This window comes from Fundulus heteroclitus, chromosome 21 (genome assembly GCF_011125445.2).
Source record: "Fundulus heteroclitus isolate FHET01 chromosome 21, MU-UCD_Fhet_4.1, whole genome shotgun sequence".
NCBI lineage: Eukaryota > Metazoa > Chordata > Actinopteri > Cyprinodontiformes > Fundulidae > Fundulus > Fundulus heteroclitus.
Genome location: NC_046381.1, coordinates 42085659 through 42106034, shown reverse-complemented (window position 1 = coordinate 42106034; position 20376 = coordinate 42085659). Strand labels below are relative to the sequence as shown.

The following is a 20376-nucleotide window of genomic DNA, read 5'->3' as shown; positions in this document are numbered from 1 at the left end:
ACAACATCATCAATCACCATAATTATGCAGACGACACACATCACCATGTCATCAGATGACCATGAACCCATTCAAGCGCTGAGTAAATGCTTAGAAGAAATTGATGCATGGATGTGCCAAAATTTTTCTCTAATTGAGTAAAAACACTACGATAGACTGACGGCCTGTCCAGGTGTGCCCTGCCTCTCCCCCATTAACATCTGGAGGCAACCGATCGGCCGGGCTGTCGAGACTGGCCATGTTGAGACGGAGCACCTGTCCTCCCGGCACATTGGTTTTTAATCGCCCTCACTTCCCACTGGCTTTCAGACATATAGCCAGCCTAGACGCAAGCGTGAATGCTGCCCATCAAGACTTGATGCAATCTGCTGTGTTTCCTTAGATTAGTCTGTATGACTTGACCAAATTTGACTTTGTAAAGTGCCTTGACATAACGTGTTGTATTGGCACTATATAAATAACATTGAATTGAATTGAATTCTAGAAACGGTTATTGGTGCAACTCCCACAGACACCAGAGCCCTAGGAATATGGAAAATGTTAGAGCTTCAGAAACACACAAAATAAACAATTTATGATCCCCACAGTTTGTTCTGTTCTTTCAAAGCCCAGTTTAAGTCATAACCACACAGAAGAACTAAAACATAAAAATTCTGTTTTAAGTTCTCCCTGCATCATTTCTGACCAGAAATCAAAGTTTAAAAACCCTATTGGTCTCTTCGGGATCAAATCATCAGCCTAAAAAATGTAGTTTCTTACTCTGAGTATGAGGGTCCAGGTTCAGGACTGAAGTGTGGAGGGTCTTTTTTGAACCGATCATTCCAGACAGATGGACAGCTGGATCCTGGAGGTTCTGCTCTCTTTCTGTGGTCTTGACCTCTGAAACACCAACATATTGTTATTCAGATCACATCGATCAGTGAGAAACTCTGTGATAAAAACCAGAGAAGAAGCTCTGAACACAAACTGCTGCAGAAAAGCAGAAGGTTTAAAGATCCAAAGTGAAACATTCAGACGGATCTGTTGGACCAAACTGAACATTATCTTAATAACCGGGTTCTACGGGTCTGGATCACATGGGTCCAACCAACACCTGCAGGGCAACAGGCTCATGTCACAGTTTAATGGAGCTGATGAGATCAGATTTATATGAATTATTCTACAAAGTACTTCTACAGTATACACTACTAATACGACAAAGCCCAGAAAGTTCTGGATACGATCCGATTGATCACATCTAGTCTGGAAGGTGGAGAGCAGAGGATCTGGTCCCTGATACCAGAACTAAAGCTGTTGATCTGGTCTGAGGAGCTGATGTGGCCGTCGTTAAAGAACAGAACACATGAACGGACCATGAAACAGAACCTTAGAACAAGAACAAAGTTCTGGACAGACAGGAGACATTTAGGGAACCAGGAGAGTTAAAATGCAGTTTGGTATCAGAGCAGATCATGTTCATCAGAGCAGGATGTTAAATTGAAGCTGATGTTCAGAAGACAGAAATCAGTTCCTTTGTTTCCAGAGGGAGAGTTTATCAGAAGAAGAAGGATTAAAAGGTCCAACTAGATGAGAACAGAATCAAAATCAGAGGCAGGGTGACGTTAAGGTTGGTTTCATGTTGGGAGGAAATCTCTGAGTTCATTGAAAGTAAAGGAAGAAACGCCACAGAGCTGCAGAATGAACAGCTGCTGTGTGAGTTTTGGTTTCTGAGCAACATGATGAACGGACTCAACCTGCAGCTGCAGGACTGTGTGCAGACAGACAATAACGAGCACGCTGCATTGAGGGCTGCTTCTAAAGCCTGATTCCACCTGCTGGAAGGAACCTTCTGCTGATTCATGACCCACTGAGTCTCTATTCCGGCTCATTTAGTTCAAAATCTGAACAACATCTGGGATTTATGAAGCTTGAAGCAGAGAAACTGACTCCGAACCTGTTGGTTATCAGTTTGATGCTGAAGTGGAACATAAGAATGGAATATATTAGAATAGCTTTATTGTCATTAAGACATAATAACCTAACAGATGCATCACCTGCTACGTCTCAATATACATACAATGCTAAAGTAAGAACAGACAGAAGGAAAACTGAAATAACAAAACTGGATGAGATCTAGATGAGACAGTCCTGATGATAGCAGCAGCATAGTGGAGGCCAGCAGCAGCCACAAATGCTGCTCATCAGAAAAATGTTCCCTATAGGAGAATTTGTCCCTAAGGTCCAAAACAGTGAGACGCTGACGATCAACTTATTAGTATTCTATATATTATATCTCTTTGGAGTCACATGGATTAGTTAGAAACTGGGTTCTTACTCTATGAGTCCAAGATCTTTGAATGCTAGTGGAATATCTTTGGACATGTCCCTCCTCATAGATCGACAGCTGGATCCTGAAGGTTCTGCTCTGGCCTCCTTTAGATCACAATCCTCCATCTTCTGGACTTCAGTCAGCCTGAGAGAGAACCCAGAACCAGTCAGTTCCCAGTGGTTCAGGTCCTGTCAGTGTCCTGTAAAGCAGAAAGCTGATTACAGAGAAATGTCAGTGTTGCATATGAGCTTGTAACTGAGAGGACTTTCCTGTTGAATCTGACCGAAGACACCTAAATGTGGTCTCTACATTTCCTCGGTCGTTAGGAGCCAACACTTACGACCAAGACAGACCTGAAACCAGCGACTGCAGCATCTGGGCAGGTAGGCGACGTTTATTTGGATTTTTCTCAGCAGCTTTAAAACATCATAAAACCCACGAGGGGCGTTCATGTGAATTTCAGTGTTGCATTTAGTTTGCTTATTATTGTTGTGCAATTATACACTGTTTAAAGTTATTTAATGTTTATTGAATAACCCTCTGTCTGTTAAGTATTGTCTGGTAATAATCAGCTGCTAAGCTGATATCAAGACAATGGTTGAAATGGGTGAATTCGAGCACTATCGATCTTTTAACAGCAAAACCTGTACACACACAGAATAAAGGAGTGACAACTTCTTTTCAAGTTCAAGAATTTAATAACAGAAATAAAATGAACATCCAGAGAACATCACTATGTAATGCTGTTTATCTGAATTAACTAAATATTTCGATTAACAAATCCTCTCTACTAGGCTTGTGAAACCTAACTAAACTACTAAGCAAAATGAAGATAAAAAAGCTAAGGAACTAATTACATGCAAAAACAAACATTTCCTGTTAGTTTTTTGGTTTTGTGCTTGGATGTCTGCTCTGTACCCAGCTTGGATTGTTTTTGCCTGCCTGCCTGATCCTCCCCATTAGTGATGGGTCGATGAGGCGTCATGAAGCGTTTCGACACATTCCCAAACTGTATTAATACTGTGCCGATACTGTGTCACTGAATACTGACACCTGCTGGACCTTAAAAATCCCTACATGCAACCTATTTGACAGCGTTAACTGACACTGATTTGATGACCAAGTATACACAGTATTACAATTTAAGTCATTTTATGTTGCATGCATTATTTAAAATTTTCATTTGAATTTAAAATATATTAGATTTTTTTTAGATACAGTCAATAAATAATGTGAACCTGTATTGTAACGTAATAACCTCTAAGTAAACATCTTGTGAATGAGGATGCTTGTGGACTGGCTTATTTATTTATTTATTCTTACAAATTTGTTGCTGCCATGTCCTTTCATTGCACCCCCCCCCCTACACACACACACACACACACACACACCCTTTTGTGTTGAACAGTGAAGTATGAGAAAACAGCTTTAATTCTCCATCACATAACTAACTTACTGCGCATCATAGCTTTGCTGTGCGCGCTGAACCCAGATGCTGTGCACGAATGCACACGCGCGCAATTTAGAGGGAACAGAAACAATATGCCGCGTCAGTCAGTTCGAAACAGTTCCTTTGTCGGTCACTTGACTTTCCCATAGTGATACGCTCATCGACACGCGTTTTGCTCTATGAGCTCGACGCATGCGCCGACACATCAGTGTGGCCAGACCCACCAGTACTCCCCATCATCACTTCAATAAATCCTGTTAAACATTACCTCAAGTGTCTGGCTGAATACCGGGTTCATCTCCTCCTAAATCATGACATTAATGCGATTCTCCCTCCGGGCGCCTGGGGTCGCTGTAGCGCTTGGTCGCTAAATCAGTTAAAGTCTAAAGTTATCAAAATTGCCTTTAACACTAGAAGTCCCAGAGAATTTCAGTTTTCTTGCAAGCCCCCCCCCCCCTGCAATTTTCTGTATTCACTCAACCTTGCTAACTTTCCCTATTGTAATGCAAATAACCTGTGATACGATCAGCCTTTCTACATGAGACTGGATAAAGGCTGAAACAAACTGGCATCAGAACAGGAGCATGTTCCAAGCACTTTTCATTACCTGCCCCTGCAACATCAGACCTTTTTGCAGGAATATATTGATAAGTCGTATCTAAATCTTTTTTTAGGCAAACCTATTGAACAATCAGATATCATACGGGTCCTAGTTCCTGAGCTGAGAACAGGTCATAACTATACTTTTACAACAAGGCAAGGCAGAGCCTATTTATATTGTTCATTCACCAACAGACTAGTTTATATTGCAAAGCTGACTATGTGAAAGAAAGAACAACTTAGAGAATATGTAATAATTTGTGAGGAGATGAACCCGGTATTCAGCCAGACACGGTCTCACATGAGTTTAACGGTGTTTATTGGAGGGAAGGTGATGAGAGGGAATCAAACGGGCAAACAAAATCCAACAGGCGGTAAGGCAGACATCCAGACAAGAACTTGACAGCGAACAGGCAAACAGAACTGGGTAGAAACAGACAGATCGGGTTACAGACAGACAGACAGGGTCAAGGTGCTGGGAGCTCTTACCAAAAGGACCAAACTGAAGCAACGAATGACAGGATGACAAGTGAAACATAAGCGACGTCCCGGCAAAAAACAGAAAACTGAGAGAGGTTTAAATAGGCGAGCAGGACAGGTGAACAAGGAAGGGACTAATTAACCAAAACCAGGTGGAAGTGATTAAGGGCGCAGACAGGACACTAGAAAATAAACCTAAAAACAGAACAAACAAAGCATAGAACAAAAATCAGAACTAATACAGGGACCAGATAGCTAACACAATAAAGAGGCTAAACTAGAATCCAAAAACAGAAATAACCACAGAGAAAGGAAAGCTACTTAACCAAATAACATAAACCAGAACAGAACATTACAGAATAATTGTAACATTTATTTCACCCAAGGAAAAGCACTACATATGAAGCTACAATTGTCCCATTTAGACAGTTTCCACAAACCCAAGGTGAGTCCTTCCTCTATTTGCGACAGGTATACCTTGTGCAGTGCACACAACGCTCAGTGCTGTGGTTCCTGTTGCAGAGATTGCGCACCTAGCACTGTGCTGTTTTACCATGAGAACATCTCTTCATCTCACGATGCTGTCTCACCTCCAACATCTACCTTATGAGCAGTAAAAGTCCCGGTGTGTATAGATACCAGCTAAATATGTGCATTTGTGAAGTGGCGTACGATGGTTTTCTTGCTGGTCTTCCGCTTGTTTTCATCGATCCAGTAGATTTTTTTTCTCTCATGGTGATCAAGCAGGAAATCCCAGTAAAATGCTGGCAGGTCAGCTACAGCAGTTACCATGGTAACATAGCAGAGAGACTGCTTTACCTGCTAACAGTGACATAACTCCACATTAGAACCTCAGAGGCTCTAACTGGACCTGTTAACCCAGAACCAGCTGGAAGGAAAGATGGAAATCCAGCAGCTCGTTTAGAACCTTCAGTTTGCAGAATCTGAGAGGCTGAAGCTGCTGTTGTTGAAACGTTCTGATGATGAAGAAGTTCAGTGAGTCTCACAAGTTTAGGCCCAAAAGAAAAACATCAGGTCACTTCAGACAGGCAGAACAACCATCCAATCAGAACAAGGAGAAGAGCCAGACTTTGTGTTTGAGCTTCCATCTTTAATCCTCAGAACCATGACTACTTTATTATTAGATTATTAATAACTTTAACATTATAACTGCTCAGCTTTGTCCTCCTGGTTCTGATTACATTCCTCCATCTTCTGGCCTTAGGCAGTCTGAGAGCAAACAGGAATTCACTGTGGGCTCACAGCTAAAGAATCTGAACAAACGGGTCAGTCCAAGATTCCCACTGAGAGAACAAAGGTTTTTACTTCCTGCTTCTCTGTCAGTTTGAGTTCAACTGTCATAAAATAAAAACATCTTCCTTTCCCTGTAAAGATATGAAGAATTAAATCTGAAGCAGACCAGACGGAGTTCTGGTTCTGTTTACAGAGATAAAACCCAGTGAGGAAAGCCAGAAGACGTTAACTCTCACCCTGATCCAGGTTATTCTCTTTGCTCTGATCTAAACCGACTAGAGTCTGAACCTGACTAGACCTTCTTCTCCTGGTCTTATCATACGTGACTCATCTAAGGCTCCACCCCTTCTCACAGAACAGGTGAGTCTACCTGTGTTAAACAAAGTTTTATTCCTTTAACATTAGATGACACCTCCCAGTCAAATATATGCGTGTGAAAAGGAGACTGGATCTGAATGTCTAATTACAGGAAGATAATTGACTGTTTTTAAGTGTTTACTGCAATGAACTCTAAAATAAATAAAAGCATAGGCCTATAATATAATATATATTTTTTCTTAGTATCAGCTGTAATTTTACGGGTTTCTTCCTCGGGTTTTATCATTTGTGAGAGAGGAGAGGACAGCCTATCCTATCTCTCTCCTAATACTGCTTTCTTTCCGCCCATTCTGAACCCTTTACATTTCAACAGGGGCGCTGGGTGACATTAGGCAGACCAGGATATTGCTTGGGGCCACCAGGCCCCAGAGGGCCAACAAACTTTGATACACAACAGCAGAAAAGTTTAATTGACAGCGTGGAGTCCCTGACCGAGCTCCTCCCTCCTCTTATAGAAACTGTTGTGTTATTCAGGAAACAAAATTCTCTGTTTACGACCTCAGACCAGCCTTTCGTCTTCAGCCCATTCAGCCTGTCTATTCCTGCTGTGACAAGCCTTCTGTCTTGCTGTCTCCTGCTTACAGGACACTCTTCTGCCTGCACTACATTTGGTTGCTTCATCTTTTCAATAAACCTTTGAAGTGCAACACCGTGTCTGGCTGAAGCATTACAGTTGGTTTGTGGAGCACATTCTTAATTTCCATTCATCACTTTGAAAGTCTTAAAGCATACTATGCAACATTTTTCAGTTAATTAATGTATTCCATACCGTTTTGGATGATTAAATGAGTCATTTCAGGTCGAACAAAGGTTTTCTCGGCCGCCCTGGTGGTCTGTGGAGAAAATACCGTACTTGCAATTGCAAGAGCCCTCGGCCCGCACCCACAGGCTCAGAAGTCTCGTGCATTGCGAGAGTCGGTCTTGCTTTACGGCGAGAACTCCATGTGTTTTTGCCCTGCCATTCACTATATGCACGCGTGAAAGCAACAACAAAGAACCGCTTGTTAACGTTAAATAAACATGCAAGCATATCGAGTTTTTTTTATTATTATTTTATTTTATTTTTATTTATTTTTTTTTATTTTTTTTGAATGTTGGCAAGGCGGTAGCGGGAGTTTAGCGAGGCGGCCGCTTTGCCAAAATAGCGCTGCGGGAAACCCTGATGTTCATACCTTCACTGTGTTAGTCATTGTTTGTACTGCCGTTTTTTCGACTTTTCGTTGCGTTTGCCTGTCTGCTAAACTCAAAACCACCGCGCCTGGCTTGATGGAGAAACCAGAACAGCTGAGCATCTTTACGACAGTGCACTTTTACTTTCGCCCTCTGGGGGGAGCCTCGCTGGAAAATCAACCCCGGTTGCATAGTATACCTTTAAAGATCATCATGTTTGTAGCAAAGAAGAACAAAGATGCTGCAGCTTGTAACTCTTCTCTTGGACCATGCTGCAGGTCATTCTCCAGAAGAACAGCAGAGATGTATTTATCTGATTGAAGATTTTACCACTTGATGTGCTCAAACAGAGTAAAAATGTTCCTCTCAAAAAGAATTTATTCACCAGGAACATTTTGGTGTTTCAACTCCTGTATGACCAAAGTTATATTCTGGTTGTCACGACTTAGTAGGCAGAGCCATGCAGTTTCTGCCGGTTCTGCCTTGTCTGCTTCTTCCACAGGTGACTCCAGTTGACAGGTGAGCGGGGCGCGCACACCTGCAGCGTGTTGAGCAGCGCTCCGCCGCACTATAAGAACTGCACATGGACAGCAGGAGGACGCCAGAGTGTTAACCGTTGGGGTACACCTCAGTGGCCACTGTCTCACGACAGATGCCTTCTTCCCAAGCTAATCTTTGCTCTTTGTGTTTCTCAGGTCCCCTGTTGTGCTCCCTTGGGTTCATCTCATGTTTGGTCCTTCAATTGAAGCTTACCTTTTTTCTGAATTTTTGCTTCGGACTCCCTCTCGTGCTCCCTTTGTCTTACCAAGCCGGGGTGAGAAACCACACCGGATCTGCCCGTGACCCTAAACTTTCTCTATGCCCCTAGTGTGATCCTGTGCCTCCACCACTCTCTGACGTACCATGGAGGCCCGCAACCCCTCGTTGTTGTTGTTATTTAAATGAATATCTAAAACCTGCCAGATCTGTCTCCTCGTTGTGTTCGGCATGTGGGTCAAGAGACTCCGCACCATGACAGCGTGTCCTTTTGCCGTTTTGTCCAAGACTTCTTCAACTTTTAGTATCTGACAGTTATTCAGTATTAATTGTGTCTCTGAGTAATAACTGTTTAAAGGGCAAAGCAACAAACTTCAGGCAAGTCCTGTCTGATTATCCTGTCAGACGCAAAATGAGGGTTAAAAGTGACGCTGTTACAAACTAGTCAGCATGAACTGCTGAACAAAATGTCTGTGTTTTCATTTCACATAAACTTCAATATTTGTCAGTTAGGGCAGCAGTTTAAAGTATTAAACTATTTAAAATATAATTTATGTGAACAAAAACAGGCGATAACAAAACATGCTGCAGCCCTACAGAAAACCAGGAAACTAGGAAATACAAGGAAACGTCTTTGAAGGAGCAACTGGATCCAAAACCTGGAGAGAACAACTACAAATGGCCATATTCTAAAGGACTCTGATTGGTCGCCTTCTGTGAAGTCATCAGAGGCTTGTTGTAAAATAACTAAATACCAACCATGACATGTTGTTCTGCAGGAGACAAACTGTCTCTTAAGAGATTTTACAGAAAGGTTTGGCTACTGCTGCAAGGAATCAGAGATCAACTGAGAACAAAGTTTGATTTTCAGCTTTTATTCAGCAGCCAAATCAGAATCTGCAGACTTCAAAGTTTTCTTCATGGAAACCAGTTTTCCTGATTCAGCTCAATTATCTATCTAAAACAGGATTGGAGTCTCTGACGGCAAGCTCCTCCTTGTTTTTGTCTTTCGACAGCTTCACATTTCTCCCCTCAGGTCTGGGTGTCATCCTTGATAGCTCTCCAACCTTCACGTCTCAAATCAATTCCACTTGGTCTGCATATTTCCATCTGCACAGTATTAAACACTTGCGTCCTTCCCTTTCCCCTCACACTGCTCCATACTTGTTCGCAGTCTTGTCACTTCCCGTATTGACTATTGCAACTCCCTTCTGTTTGGTCTCCTCCAAAAAACTCTCCATCAGCTCCAACTGGTCCAGAACTCAGATGCTCCAGTCATTACAGGTACGTCTTCACTTCATCACATCACCCGGTTTTACAGCAACTTCGGCAGCTCCCTGTCAAATTCAGAACTTCTTTTTCCATTCAAGGTCGTCCACAACCTCGCCCCTCCTTACTTATCTGATCTCCTTCATGTCATTTCAGCCTCCCGCTCCCTCAGATCTTCCTCCTGAATTCACAGTACCTTTGGGAGCAGAGTGTCCCAAACTGTAAAGTTCTCTCCCATCAGACATCCGTAACTTTGACTCTCTGCACCTTGACTAACAACACACCTCTTCAAGACTTTATTCTCTGATTTTAACTTTAATTGATATTTTATTGTTTTTATCTTCATGTGTAAAGTGACCATGAGTGTTTTGAACGGCACTTCTAAATAAAATGCATTAATTATTATTATTATCTTACATTATGAGGAAGAAGCAGCAGAGCAGTACCAGAACCGGTACCAGTTGCATTGAATGAAAGAACCGCAGCTTTAAATTGTTTTTAGAAATATTTTCTCCCATTTTCTTAAATTCAGTTTTTGTCTTTAGAAAAGAGACAAACGAAGGAAACTGGGCGTTTTTTGGTTCTGATAATCAGGAAATCAGACCCTGTTACCATGGTTACATGAAGCAGCATCTTGGTTCTGAAGGAGAACCAGACTGAGTTCTGCTGCTGGTTCTGTTCACAGTCCACAGACAGAAAACTCACAGAGGGGAAAACCAGAACAAGTTAACACTCACCCTGATCCAAAGTCTTCTCTCTGTTCTGTTCTGCTACTGAATGGAATCGGAACCTGTTTCTCCTGATCAGATACATAACTGACTCACCTGAGGCTCCGCCCCCTGTCAAGGTGAGTTTACCTGAGTTTAAACACATTTCCTGTCAGATCTTTTTCTATTTGCATCAACAGTGAACTGAGCTGTAAAACTCTGAGGTCAGGGTGAAACTTGTGTGTTTTTCAGGTTTCTTTTCAGTTTTCAGCTCATTTCTAGTCAACATTTTATTGCATTCAGTAGTTTTGTTCTCATCAGGAACTCATCAGCAGAAACTCTGGGAGGAGATCTGACAGCTTTAGCTGGACTCTAATCTTTATTTATTTATACGCTGTAAAACATTCAGTCCTGTTTCTACGTGGATCATTTTCTCCCTGAAATCATCTTGAACTGTTCAGCAAATGTTCACACAGTCAGCTTCACTTTCTCCCAGCTTGGAGTCAAAGAAAAGATTGATTTCATCTCTAATTGGGAATCTTCTCATGATGTTTTTATTGAAACCCAAACTGGAAGAAGATCCCAGTCAAAGCTCCAGGTCCAGTAAAGTTCTGGTCAACAGACAGCAGGTCAGATCAGTCTGCTGAGGATCTGGAGATGTGATTCCAGGAGATCTCCTCTCCAAAGTGTCTCCAAGTGTCCTGTCCTCCTGAGATGTTTCAGAGCAGCATCCTAACAGCACAGCTGAGGAAACGTGTTGCTTGGAGATGTTCAGGAAGGAAGCAGAGCCTGTGTGGAGGTGACTGCTGTCACTTATTCTTCCATCCACCTTCATGCTGCCAAGCCTCCTCTGGAGCTTCTGGGACAGAAAGCAAAGCAACATGTTGGTTTTGCTGAATCTCCTCCAGCTGCAGCAGTTTTCCACCTTAAAGCTGCTTCAGGGCAGATCTGAGGGAAAGAGGAGCTGAAGAGTTCAGCAGATGTTAAAGCTTCATGTCTCCCAGCTCAGCTTCATGCTGCTCTTCATGTATCCCTGCAGGAAGCTGCTGCTCTCCCTCTGTGTGCCATGCAGCAGCGCCAACTGCTGTCCACACCAACTAACTGCAGCCATCAATCCTTCCTGTCTGCATCTGCTTCAGTTTGTCTTTAAACCATCATCTGTGTTGCTGCTCTGCTGGAATCAGACAGGAATCATGGTGGAAAGTTCAGATCTCTGCAGGAAGGAACTAAAAGATCATCTGAACTGAACGCAGTCAGAAAAAGATGGAAAAGCTGCAAATATTCAGCAACTTGGGGATCATGATTTCCCTGCTGTAACCTACCTGACCTTTGACCTCACAGAGCCCAGCCTGGAGGATCTTCTCCACCATCACTGTCACTATTTAAACGAGCAAATCAATCATCTGTTGCTCAGATAGAAAAGTTCAAACTGTTATGTTGAGTAAAGTTTCTCTCCTATCCTTGCTTTCTAAATGCCAGCAGCCTGACAAAAGGATTCAATCTATGTTGCGCGGTTGAAGGCCTGATTGTGTTTAGTCTCAGAGAGAGAGCCAAGGTTGAGGAGCACAGATAGCGGTAGGCAGAAAGGAAAGCTGCAGGCGTCGGGGAGTCGCTCTTGAAGGCTGCCTCTAGTGAGCCAGATCTAGAAAAGAACATTTCTCTGTCTAGTTAGAGCAGATTGAACATCTTCCACAGACTGGTTCTGTTCTCCCTGCAAGGATCCAATAAATGCTGATTAATGAAGACCACCCATCTCCTCCTTGTTAATTCAGAATAGTCATTTATTTCCATCAACATGTCAATAAAGTCACGTCTTCACCTTCAAACGTCCTTGATCCTCAGCGAGCTCTGAGCAACCAGAGCTAACCTTCTGGTCTGAGCATCAAGTGTTGGAGGAAAGAAACCTGCCTAAAACCAGCAAAGTTCAACCAGGAAATAAAGCCACAGAAGTGAGAAAGTTTCCTTTAGACCTCGTCTACAAAAGCTTTAGAAGCCAAACTGTCAGATATTTAGCAGATAGAAGCTGCAGCCGTAGAACAGGATCCTAAAGAAGCACTTTGCAGATTTTCCTGCTTTCATTTCTAATCATCAGAGGATGGAACAAGTCGCTGCTTTGCCTCTTTTTTCATCACTCCACCGTTTGGACTTTTTCCCTCTGCAAGGTCTGCAGCTGGAAAGTTAGTGAGAACTGCTTTTCTAACTATTGCTCTGTTTTCTCTTCTGCTGGGGAGTCCAGAGTCCGTCTGAGCAGCAGAACCGGTTCCCCTCATCTCCCATTTAGCTTCTTAAATGCACATGAGCAGCAACACTGGAAAAAACTGAACTTTATTAAAAAATCTTCCTTCCAGAATCATGTCTACAAAGTAGCTAAAAGCTGAGCTCATGGGTCTGAATTTGCTTTTATTCTGATCGGTTCTGAATCTGTTCAAAGCTAAGGAGGATATTTGTGTTTAAAAGTTCAGGCAGTTCAGGCAAAATTATTGCACTGCTCTGCTGGTGACCCAGACTCCTGTTCTACTGCTGCTGCTGTTTTAATTGTTTTTTATTTTATTTTTTGCTGTTTTTGCAGCTTGTCTTTTGCAGGAGTTGGTTATTGAGCCCAAATTCAGCCACACACAGAGCTTTGTTTCAAGAATTTTAATTGAAGGTGATGGATTGTGGAGGATGACAGCCGTAAACTGTACCAAGCGGGAGTAGATGTGAGGTGATGACTGGAGCTGGCGGATGTGAGGGAACACAGGCAGGTAGGCAGACACAGAGGAAGGGAAGAGCAGCTGGCTTGAGGCGGAGGAAGGCGGTGAGGAAGACGATGAGGGACGAAGGGCGCTGGGAGATAAGAGGCGTGAGCAGACGTGTGAAGGACGATGACGAACCAGCAGGGAAAAGCAGACTGAGGTGAGTCTATATTGGTGTGTTGACAGGTGGATTGAGTCCAACTAATGAGCAGCGTCAGGTGGCAGGAATCAGTGGTGGAGTGAGACTGGGGCGTATGGGAGGAGGAGGGTGCCAGAAAACTGTCCAGGGTGAGGCAGGAAAAAACTGAACCCTGACAGTATTTTGGAGTGATTGTGTTTGTGTATTTTTGGTCCACTATGGCATGATTTGTATAAAGACTGATTCTGGCGCTCATCATCTTAAAATTTCTGCATACGCGTCAAACTTTTCCACATGCAGAAGGTGAGTTTCTACTCTCTTATTCCAGAGATCACATCTTTCCCCTGGCCCTGCTTCAACAATAGCGCCTGCAAACCTGCCTGAACTGGTGAAAGGAGAATTGTCAGGACGGCTTGGACCAAGGACAGGTAGAAGGGGAGGAGTACGGCAGCGGATCCACCGACGAGGAAACCGTCCACCCTTGCGCAGCATCTTGCTCTGCAAAGCATGGTCTCTGAAGTGGAAAGTGGAGAAGCTCTGTATCAACGCCAAGGTTTGCTTTGAGTACCGGGGGTGCAGCATGCTGGTGATCAGGGAGACCTGGCTCAACTCTGACGTACCTCACTCTGTTATGGAGCTGTATGGCTTCTCTGCTGTTCAGGCCTAATATGAACTCGGGCATTTGTGTGTACATCAGTGAATCCTGGTGTAGGAATTACTCAGTGAGGGAAACCGTATGCAGCTCAGATGTGGAGCTGCTGTGTCTCTCCTTGGCACCACATTATCTTCTGAGGCAGTTCAACAGTTTTCTAATTTGCCCTGTTTACGTCCCTCCAAGCAGCAACGCTGCAGTACAGCAGCTCAAATTACTGACTGTGTCCAGCATCATGTGACGCTAACTCGCTCACTTGGAGCCACAATTTTCATAATGGGGGATTTCAACTGGAGTTATCCTCCCTGGCTATGAACAATATGTCAGCTGTGCCATCGTGACAGCATGGTTCTGGACAAATGCTACAGACACATAAAAAATGCTAAAGCGAAACCTCCTCTCTCTAATTCTGACTACAGCACCATGCATTTAATCCTCATATACAAAGCTATGCTTAAAAGGAGCAAACCACACTTCAACACAGTATCTGCGTGGTCTGAGGAAACTATTGAGACTCTGAAGGACTAATTTTATGCAGAAACTGGGACATTTTTCATAAGTTGGAAATTAATATTGCTGTGGAAACAATAACAGACCATCTAAAGTTCTGTGTTGATTGTGTGGTTCCCCAAAAAGTGGTTAAAGTAGATCCAAACGACAAACTGTATATCAGTAAAGAAATTAAGAACTTTATTAACTGTAAAAAAAGTAGCTTTTAAAAACAAGAATGGTACAGATTTGAAAATAGTGCAAAAAAGACTCAGCCAAAGGCTGATGGAGGCCAGGAATAACCACACAAAAATTATCTTAAAAGAGCTGATGAGCTCAATAACTTTTATGAACTTTGAAACACAGGATCTCTCTTAAGAGTGTGACAAATTCCTACAGTCCATTGATTCTGCTGATTCCTATCCCAGGCTGAAAGTTAATCCTTTCAAATTCCAGTCACTTTTATATGAGGTTAGTCAAAATAAATGGCCTAGTTGGTATTTCTCCTTTTCTTTTAAAAACCTGTGCTGAAGAGCTCACTCCAGTCTGGTGCCCTATTTTCCAGCAATGACTGAATCAACACACAGCTCCTTCTCCTTGGAAAAGGTCAATTATCACCCCAGTTCTAAAGAAATCAAGCCCATCTGATAATAATGACTTTAGGCCAGTGGCTCTAACATCAGTAGTAATAAAGTGCCTAGAGAAATATATTTTGTCCCTCTTAAAATCAGCGATAAATGCTGGGTCTGAGTTTGATTCCAGCTTCCCCTTGTCACATGTCGATGTGCCCCTGGGCAAGGCACCTAACCCCAAGCTGCCTACCGAGCTGCGTATTAGTGTATAAATGTGTGCACGTTAGTGAGTGTGACTGGGTGAATGTGGCTGTAGAATACAGCGCTTTGAGAGGTCAGTCAGACTGGAAAAGCGCTATATGAGTTCAGTCCATTTAGCATTTAGCTTGTAAGAGTTAACAGCATCCTGTCAGAGCAAAGGTCCATCAGTACTGAGGTTCCTCAGAGTTATCTTACCTATGCGGAGCTTTTTACTATTTACACAAATGACTGCATCAGCTGCTGCCCCCGAAAATTATGTTTTTAAGTTATCTGACAATACCGCTATTCTCGGCTTGCTGCATGAAAATATAGACCCCTCATCATATTTCAAGGAGGTGCAGTCCTTTGTTTAATGGTGTGAACCACCTTGGTAACAATGCCAGGAAAACAGAGGAGATGATCATTGATCCTAACTCTCTACAGTAAATGGACCTACTGATAGAGGTCAAGGTGATAAAACATCCTCAGGTGGAGGATCCGTCTGTGTGTGGCGGCTCCTGATGCACCGACTCCAGCCTCAGTCATCCAGGACGATTCAAATTTCAAGAATGAATATATTCCAATTCTCAGGATTTAGAATAAATTATTTTCAATTTGATCTCAAATTAAATTGCTGGTATTAAAAACATTTTTAGCTGTTTCATGACTGTTTAGTCATGCAACATATTGATACTAGTATCATCATATTAACATCTAACTGCAAATAGATAAAGTAATAGGAGTTAATGGCGGCTGTAAGGACTAAAGCCTCTCCCTGAATGTTGAGACAATTGCTTTCATAAACATACTGTGAAACAGAAAACACAAACAGATCAAAAGTAGAAAACAGAGACACCAGAGATGCTATTTCTATTCAGTTCAATAACACTTTATTAAACCAAAAATGAAAAGAAATTTATACACTAACCTGGCGCATTATTAAAAATATGACATTTAAAATTCCCTCCCGGACTGGAGTGTGAAGGCTCCTTTGATGTTTGCTGCATCCATGCCCCCAACCACTAGGTGGAGTGTGGCGCTTTGTTTTGTTTTTGCCCTGCTGAGGTCTCAGGCCAGGAGGAGAACTAATAGACTAGGTGTAAAGCTAAAGTTGTCTCTCAGTGTGCTTTACTTATAAATACACAGTATTACAGCTCCCACATACCTGGATGTGCTGTGTACAGACTGTGAGTCGTGCGGACTCTCCACGGACCATAGCATTCAGCTTTCGCCACCAGTACGGCTGCAACTAATGATTATTTTCATAATCCATAAATTGGTTTCTTGCCCACTGAACCCTTGAGATAGGCATAAATTGGTGTTTATACTATTATCGATGAATTGGATAAAAAAGTTTTATTTCCACTTTTTTCCAAAGCAGACCATTTGGACAGAAAGCAAATAAGCACACAAAAAAGTTGCTACAGTTGAGGAAAATATCTTAGTTGTTATATTAATCAGGCATTGTGTTTGTATGGAAGTACTGAGGAATGCATGGCCTTTGGCCGTGTCTCCCTTTGAGGACAACGTAAACACACAGCTTGCAGGATGTGTCGAGAGTGGGTTCATGGTTGGGGGGTCATTTGGCTTGATCCCTAACCAAGAAGAACAGCCTCTTTGTTTGAGAACAGATAGCCCCCAAATCTGAGACCATCCCCTCCCGACCTAAGCAGGAGGGGCAGTCAGCCTATTAAAAGGATGTCTTTGTGAACCTTTGATTAGACAAAAACTGCAATGCCTGGGAGAAGCACGTAGGTAACAATGGTAATGTAATTTTTCTCTCTTTTGGAATTCCAATGAATTAAATATGCATATTTTAATGTTTGCCTCTGATCAAATGTTTTTCCTTTACTGCCAAATCTTAACCAGGGTAAGACGGGCCTTCAGAGATAAGCAGGAGCAGGTATTAACATCTAAGATCAGATAAGATAAGATAAGCTTTATTGATCTCACATTGGAGAAATTCACATGTCACATCGGCTCAGTAATCAGTAGTCATAGGAAAGAGGAGTCAAGTAGGACGAGGTGCATCAAATATATACACAGTATGTCCTCATTATACCATGGATTAAGTAGGTAAGAAAAAGCAAAAAGAAAGAAAAAAAAATACAAAAAGAAATAAGGCAGAGGATGTCTTTTGTACATTCACTGTGGCTTATACGCGTGTGTATTGACATATATTCAGGTGTGGTAGCAGCAGAAGTCACCACACTACTTAGGTGTTTTGTTACAATAATATTAGTTAATAAATGTTTTTCTTCAAACATAGTAGTTTATGTTGACTAGATTGTAAGTCAATTATTTAATAGTCAATGTTACCTACATGAAGAGCGACTTCACAACAACAGTGAAGCTGTAGAACTGGTGTCAAATGCAGTTTGATTTAAACCTCACCCTCATGCCCAGTTATTTCCCCTAGGTGTTCTATCATAACAATGAAACCAGAGCAAAACCACCACTTCTGACGATCAAATAAACCACCAGCCCATTTCAGGCTGTTTCAGCACAAGCTGCATTTTATGTAAACACTACATGCTACATTTGTCCTTCTACATATTTTACTTCCAAGAATGTTTATTCTATAAGGTTTTCAAAAATGTCTTTGAAGTGTCAAAAAGGGCGTTAGATATTTAATACTGTTTATTTTTTCTGAGAATTTTAAACTTTTTGGGAGTGTCCTTTAGGGATGTTTAAGTCCCGTCTTTCTGTTAGTGTTTTTAATTTGGGTCTGCCTCTTATCATTTTGAGTGTCTCACCAAAGTTTCATTATGGTTACATGACAACAGTAAAGACTCTTGATTCTCAAAGTTAGTTTAAAGCGCTGCTCCCCTCTCCCATACAGCACCTTCACTTAGACTTTGTCAGCAAATTAAAAGTTAAAGCTTAATCAACAGATTACCATCAGATTGACATTGTATTCCGATTGAGAGGGCTGGTTCATAATTTCAGATGAAATCTCTTCTGAACACAGCGGCGCTGCACAGAAGAAGGAAGTGCTTGTGTTTTATTTGACTTGTGGACATTCGCCTGCTCCGTGGTAACTGGAGCTGTAGATGTCCCAAGAAGTTGTCTCAACTGTGTTGCATGCTGGGAGTAGCAGTTTGTCACTACATAATGGCATAACAAGACTCAACAATAAATCAATAAAATCACTTAAACGTGACGCAAAAACCTACAAAATAAAACAAAAAGTTCCTTTTAACATGTATGATTCAAGATCTTAATGTCAGGTTTTGGGTTAATATTTAAAAAACTGTTTTGTTTAAGTAAGTTAATTTGATGAACTCAGTTTTAGCAGAATATTGTTTTTTTAAATCAAATTATAACTTGTGTTTGACTTGAATCTTGACTTGTTTTTTTGGTACTTCTTAAAAGGGTTATTGCACCTGTTACATGTCTTCTTCACTCCATCTAGAAAATGGTTGGTACTCAGAAGTAAAACTAGAAATAAAATATAAAAATATATCTAAATAAAAACAAAAAAAATATAAGTAAAGAAGTTTCTGACATTTTTTGTTTACCAAGTAAAAACTATATTAAGACTATACAATACTTTTTTTATTGTAAATAGCTCTAACCAGAAAAACCGAACAATAAAAGTACGTTTATCAAGAAAAATTTGTATAAAATAAAAACCAAGCTGAAAAGACAGTAAATAAAATTCCTGCTTTTAGGTTTAGCTGCAGCAAATTTCAAGTAAATAAGTTAAAAGAAACGTTGAAAGAGTTTGCACACGAAATTCAAACTCTATACAGAAAAACAGGTTTTAACAGGCATTATTTCCTTCATTTAAAATTTTTAATCGAAAACTCCTCTATTTTAGGACCTCTATTTTTTTTATTTTTACCGGTCCTTTTTCTTTATTATTAGTTGTTTTTTGTCATTATTCCCATTTCTGCAGAGTTACCCAGGTTGGATGTTTATGAAGAGCTCAAGCACTCTGTATGTCTCTTGTGTTTTCCAGGAGTCTGTTCATCTCTTCTCTGGTTGCCTCAGTTATTGTCAAGTTCTTCTTCCTGTTGTTTTCACAGTTCCTCCTTGTGTTCCCTGTTATACTTCATGTCTTTCTTTTAACATATGATGTTTCCAGGTTTATTGATACAGGTTAATATTCCCAGCAAAAATCCATTATCGACATGGATCAGTTAAAATATGTAGAAAACAATCTTACTTCTAAAGACCTCGTCTCATTTTCTCTTTCCATCCTAATCTAAGGAGGCTTAAACTGATTATATCAATGTAGTTGGTAAATTAAAGGAGGGTGAATTGTGTTTCTGTTTCCTTGTATAATCTGACCCAATCTGTATAATCTGATTGAATTTGATTTTGGAAAGTGCCTTGAGATGACATGTTTCATAAATTGGCGCTATATAAATACAATTGAATTTAAAATTTAATTGAATTGTCCCACTACTCCATTTAAACAGAGTTGTTTTTTGTTAACACAGAAAAAGTTTTCTGCATTATTGCAGACAATCTTTAGAAGACCAATTGAGATTATTTAAAATCTGGTTTTGACTTCATGGCAAAATGTAAAACCTTGATGATAATTCTGTCTCCTTGTTTCTGTACAGACACAAGTTATTTTTGATGATGTGTTGTACTTACTCTGCCTGTGATTCTGTCCCTGTAAGGATAAAGCAAGAAATTTGATTGTAATATGATTTGAATTTGACTTTGTAAAGTGCCTTGAGATGATGTGTTGTGACTTTATGCTATATAAATAAATTTAATTGAACAGAATTTACTTGAAGAAAATTAATTCATGGACTGTTTCCTTTGGGACCAGATAAATAGTTACAGTCAGAGAAAATCATCAACAGAAAAGGTTACAGTAAATTCAAAGGGTAACACAGAATTTTTTTTTGTTTTACCTTTTTCATTTCATCTTTTTATAGACAACCAATCCTATGAGTCCTGGTGACACTAAAACAGAAACAGCAATCGGACCATTTACCCTCTGGGATGAAGGTTTTTCATCAATTAAAACTTCTGCATATGAGGAGTTGGAAGACACAGAATTTATTCTGTTATTATTATTTTTGACATTTTAATGACAAATGCTTCCTACCTTCTGCATTTAGGTTAACAAATGACTGTGACCTTCATTTTTCCCAGCAGCAGGAAGGAGTTCTCACTGAGAACACAGCTCACTTCAGTCTCTGCAACAGGAAAAA

General features: G+C 41.1%; 1 protein-coding gene across 1 annotated transcript in view; it reads right to left on the bottom strand.

The window, feature by feature from the left end:
• Window positions 1-8085: 8085 nt before the first annotated feature.
• Window positions 8086-20376, bottom strand: part of LOC118556804 (CD276 antigen-like) — a 39480-nt gene continuing 27189 nt past the window's right edge. Inside the window, exons 7-8 of the mRNA XM_036125143.1 lie at window positions 13057-13198; window positions 8086-8208 (exon numbers count right to left, since the gene is read on the bottom strand). Of these exons, the coding sequence (XP_035981036.1) occupies window positions 8086-8208; window positions 13057-13198 (265 nt within the window). The remainder of the gene's footprint in view (window positions 8209-13056; window positions 13199-20376) is intronic.